General features: G+C 38.5%; 1 protein-coding gene across 1 annotated transcript; it reads right to left on the reverse strand.

The window, feature by feature from the left end:
* Positions 1 to 2,896: 2,896 nt before the first annotated feature.
* On the reverse strand, positions 2,897 to 4,636 carry LOC122476957 (protein SET-like). The gene is given in 2 exon segments (XM_043569886.1): positions 2,897 to 4,386; positions 4,388 to 4,636. Coding segments are annotated over 2 exon segments (870 nt in total). The 5' UTR covers positions 4,622 to 4,636; the 3' UTR covers positions 2,897 to 3,750.
* Positions 4,637 to 5,159: the final 523 nt, after the last annotated feature.

The following is a 5,159-nucleotide window of genomic DNA, read 5'->3' on the forward strand; positions in this document are numbered from 1 at the left end:
AACATAACATAAAATTTACTTTCTTAACCATTTTTAAGTGTACAGTTCACTACCATTAAGTATATTCACACTTTTGTGGAATAGATCTACAGATCTATAGAAAGTAGTACTATTAATTTTCCCACTTGACAGATGAAAAAACTAAATCTCAGAAAGGTTTGGTAACTTGCCCACTGACACATTTTTTAAGCAAACAAAATACTGTCTGAGTATGTTCATTTTGTGATGATTTACTGGTGTGTTAAGATTCGTTCACTTTTCTGTGTGTTATACCTCAAGAAAAATTTTTTTCTTTTTTTAAATGATAATATTGAGCAAAACCTCAGTGTCTCTCAGTTAACTTATTGGTGAATAATCCAGCTGGCTATAGAATTTGGAGATAATATTAAGTTTCTTAATTGGAAAGCAAGAACAGTATTTTCTAAAATGTTATATACAATTTAGGAGAGGCATGAGATTTGTTCAATGCTAAGACATCTTAAGTAACATAAAAGGGAATATAGAGGTCTTCTGGTCCAAATAAGATGGAATAGAGTCATTCTCCCTACTCCTACTTACTAGGTACAAGTATAAATCATGGAAATGAAACTCTTTATTCCTGTGGTCCTTGAGACTCCCTGTTCTCCACTGAGAGGCACTGGGTAGCCAGGGAATGTCCTGCAAGTAGGATCCCTCCAGAACAAATGACCCATCCTGGAAGTTTCTTTGTGTTCAATGGTGTAGTAATCCCTTCTCTCCTCCTCCTCCCAAGAATGGCCAGGCTGCCCTGGGAGGAGGGATTCTGCCACAACAAGTGACCAAGTGCAGAACGGGTTCTCTCATGGAAACTCCCTTTCCCCACCTAGAGGCACCACGCAACCTAGCCTGAGGAAACACCTGCCTTCACAGCCCACCAGCACAGACCAGTGGGATCCCCAGAAGCACCAGATAGCCTAAGCATATCAAAGCAGAGCAAAGGCTCTGAAAATTAAAATGTTACTGAAACCACAACACATAAAAGTAGGCCAGGATCTATGTGCAAAACCTAACCAAGATTGCCTGCTAAAATAAAGGATTTATATAGAACTAAAGTTTCCTAACACAATAGCCAAAATATTCAGAATACATTAAAAAATCACCTGTCATACCAAGAACCAGGAAAATAACTCGAATGAGGAAAAGACAATCAAATGACGCCAACACTGAGATGAATCATGTGAATTATCTGACAAAGATTTTAAAGAAGCCATTATAAAAATGCTTCAGTGAGCAATTATGAACATGATAGAAACAAAAGACAAAAATAGAAAATCTCAGCAAAAAAATAAGAGTTATAAAAAAGAGTCTAAATAAAACTTAAAAATATATTAATAGAAAAAAAGCCAGCAGGTAATCATGTTGAATGAAAAAAAAAAGCCAATCCACCAAAGTTACATACTGTATGATTCCAGTTATTTAAAATGTTTGAAGTGTGTCATAGAAATCATGTATCATAGAAATTGGGAATAGTTTAGTGGTTTTCAGGGCTTAGGGTTTTAGTTCGGGGGGGGGGGGTTACTGAAAAGATAATGAGCAAGGTAGCAGGACATTGAGTAGAGTATTACCCTGCCACACACATAAACATTTCATTTAAAAAACGGGGGTATCCAATGCCACAGAAATCTTGAAAAATACCAATCCTGATGATGCTAAATCTCCATTTGGACTTAGCTTACTCTTCCCAGTGAATGTTTGGTTGTTCAGCTTAAGTTCTAAGACAAGCATCCTGGGTCTCCAGGGCCTTGAAACATTAAGAATAGCTGAAAATGTTATTGGAGGAAATTTTGCACAACTGGGGAGGAGGAAATTCAGAGGTAATTGTCAAAATATGTAACAATTGGTTTAGCCTGGGCACTAATCAGTTAGAACAGATATTAGTGCTAGAATAAGGTTCCTGAAGCCCCTGTTGAGCTGTATCATAGCAGAGTCTAGGAGAGACATATAGGAGGCCTTAGGATGGTAGTGGAGGCAGTAGGAGAGCTTCAATATTAAATAGCTATTTACTGGCTGGTATGAAAATGTTTCAATATTTTTACAGTCAGTATGGCTTCAATACTGTATGCCAGATTCATATAAGCCCTGGATATATTTATCATTTTCTTCCTCTCTGCTGGTGCTACTTATTAAACAGTGTTTGGTACTATGAACAGTCTTAAGAGGATTTCTGAAAAAACATTTCCTGTCTTGAAGTTAGGGTAGAATTTGTCCTTTGCTGAGGTCAAGTCAGCTCAGACAGGCACTTTGCTAGGTGCTGAGGACACTGAATATCTGCCTTTAAGGAGTTTGTACTTAGTGGAGGAGACTGATGTGCAAACAGACAATGATCATAAAGTGTTATAATCAGTGCTATAATCAAGGAAAGGATTCTTAGACCAGTCTGGGGTTGAGGGTCAAGGTTAAGAGTAAGCTTCCTGAAGCAACTCCTTGAACTGAGTTCTGAAGTAGAAATAGATATTACACAGATGAAAAGGATTAAGGAATAGAGGCTGAGGAGAGGACATTACATGCAGAGAAAAAAGTATAGTGTGAACAGGGAATTCTGAGCATAGGTCTTTGTTGATAGAACATGAGATGAAGGAAAGGAGTTGTTGAGGCCTAGATCATGGCATACTTGAATGTAATATAAAGAGCTTCGAATTTATCCTTTAGATGATGGGGTGCCATTGAAGAGTTTTAAGTAGGGTATTAACATGAAACCATATTTGAATTTAAGAAAAATCATTCTTGTTATTAAGCCCACTACATTGCAACCTAGGAGTAATGTTACTTGGAGTTATGCAGTGTGGAAGCTTTGCTTTGCACCACTATGAAGGATGGGTTTGAAAGGGGTAAGACTAGAAGGAGGACAAACTTTTATTTTTTTATTATTTTTTTTGTGTGTGTACACATTTAGTTTTATTGTAACAAAGCAACTTGTACACTTTTAACGTTTAAAACTGAGCATCTTTCCTTTCCAGTGAAACAAAAAGAAAATTTAAAAATAAACAGGAACAAAATTACAAGAGAATGTCAATTCCAGATAAGATCCTACAGGTTCTGCTGATTCTCCCATCGAGTGGCAGGGCTCAAATCATCATTAGGAGAGAATTTTATTTTAAAAGTGTCATCTTCAACTGCCAGGATGTCCGTTAAACATCACAATTAAACATGCCAAAGGAGAAGCCATGTTGTCAAAATGCCCACTTAACCCACCCAAACATCTCAAACCCACCCTTTGCTGACCTTCTATAACCCCATTTTTTTAAGTTTTTTTTCTTTTTTTTAAACAAGAGAAAGTAGACAGATACATGTTGGTAAATGCTAACTGTCCATATTCACATAGAGACACAGTGTAATCTCTGAGCCCAATATACAGAGAAAGGAGGAAAAAAGCTAGAATTCTATGCACTACTACACAGGGACCTAGCACCCTCCAGCTTCCAGCAGAGCTAAGGGAGCAGAAGGTTTTTCTTTTTTCCCACAGAGCACGGTGGTGTTGATTCCATAAAGTTTTTGTTGAGACAGGAAGGGATAAAAATGAATTTGAAACAGAAAGGGGTAGAGATTCTTTTCCCACTGTATTCTGCTCAAGGTATTTCCCCCCAAAATAAGTTGAGAACCATGGTATAAAGGGAGAGAAAAGAGACTTCAAAAAACAGGGCGAATGAGCACAAGAGGAGGAGGGGGAAAAAAAAAAGACTGCAAGTTGCTCCCAGGGACTGGAGAAAATTAAAAAAGGAAGGTTTGGATCCATCAGTCGTCTTCTCCTTCATCCTCCTCTCCTTCCTCCCCCTCATCATCATCTTCATCTTCTTCACCTTCATCCTCATCTCCTTCTTCATCAATATCTTCCAATCCCTCTTCTTCTTCATCATCATCATCATCTTCTTCTCCTTCCCCTTCTTCATCATCCATATCAGGAACCAAGTAGTACTGTAAAGGATTTGGCCAAATATCGTCTTTGATGACCTCTCCTAACTCGTCTGCACCCGCATCAGAATGGTCAGTAAACCAGGTGAAAAAGCTCTCTGGTTCCTCATGCTGTCTCTTCCTGCTGGCTTTATTCTGCGTTTGACTTGAACGTTTCGTCAAATCCTTTCCAGATTTCCATTTGATTTCAGTGGACTTTGAAGATGGATCACCACTCTCATTCAGATGAAATTCTTTGGAGAGAACTTTATTTTCGAAGTAAGGGTTTTCATCAAAATAAAAATCTATTCTGTAACCTGATTTAATATCTTCAAATTCTGTCACTTCAACTCTTGTCAAATAATGCAGAGCCTCTTCATCCTCCTCCCCAAGCAGTGCAGACACTTGCGGATGGTTGACAAATGTTGTTACCCAAAAATTTGGGATTTTGGCGATCAATTCCGACCTCTTCTGAAAAAAACGGTTGGCGGAGTTTGTTATATTTCTGTTCTACTTTCAAAATCTCCTCACTGGCTTGTTCATTAAGTCTGTCTATTTCATTTTGTACTTCATCAATATGTTCAATTGCTTCTTGCTGTTCTTTTTCTCCCTTCGGCAAGTGCTGAGAGGTGGACGTCTCCTCTGGCTTGGGGGCAGCAGGCGGTCTCGGCTTCTTCGTTTGGGGTGGGAGTGAAGACTGGCATTTGGGGGCCATGCCGTGAAGGAAGTCCACAAAACCCGGGCAGACACCGTTCTGGAAGAAGCTCTGACGAACTGAGGCAGCCCCAGGTCAGGACAAACTTTTAAAGAGGAATATTGTGAAATTAAAAACAAAAGATAATGAGGATCTGAACAAACAACAGTAATGGAGATAAAAAAATAATTCAAGGAAATAATTTTAAGGAAATGGTAGAAAGTTTAGGTGGCAGACCTGAGTGTAGAGAGGAGGTGAAATGAAGGATGGCTATGGGTTGGGTGACCAGATCTTACCATTGACTGATAGATCTTACCATGATCTTACCATTTCTTATAGAATATCAGAAAATTAGGGACATTGAGATAGAAAGATTTGAGTGCAGCTTTGGACAGAGAGAGATGGAGGTGTTCAATGGGCAGTAGGATGTATGTCAGAAGCTTAGGCAGGACTAGCTACATAATTTGCAAGTAGTGCAAAATTAAAATGTGAAGACACATGTTCAAAAATTATTAAGAATTTTAAGGATGCGGCAGCAGAGAATTAAAACAATCACAAG

This window comes from Prionailurus bengalensis, chromosome X (genome assembly GCF_016509475.1).
Source record: "Prionailurus bengalensis isolate Pbe53 chromosome X, Fcat_Pben_1.1_paternal_pri, whole genome shotgun sequence".
NCBI lineage: Eukaryota > Metazoa > Chordata > Mammalia > Carnivora > Felidae > Prionailurus > Prionailurus bengalensis.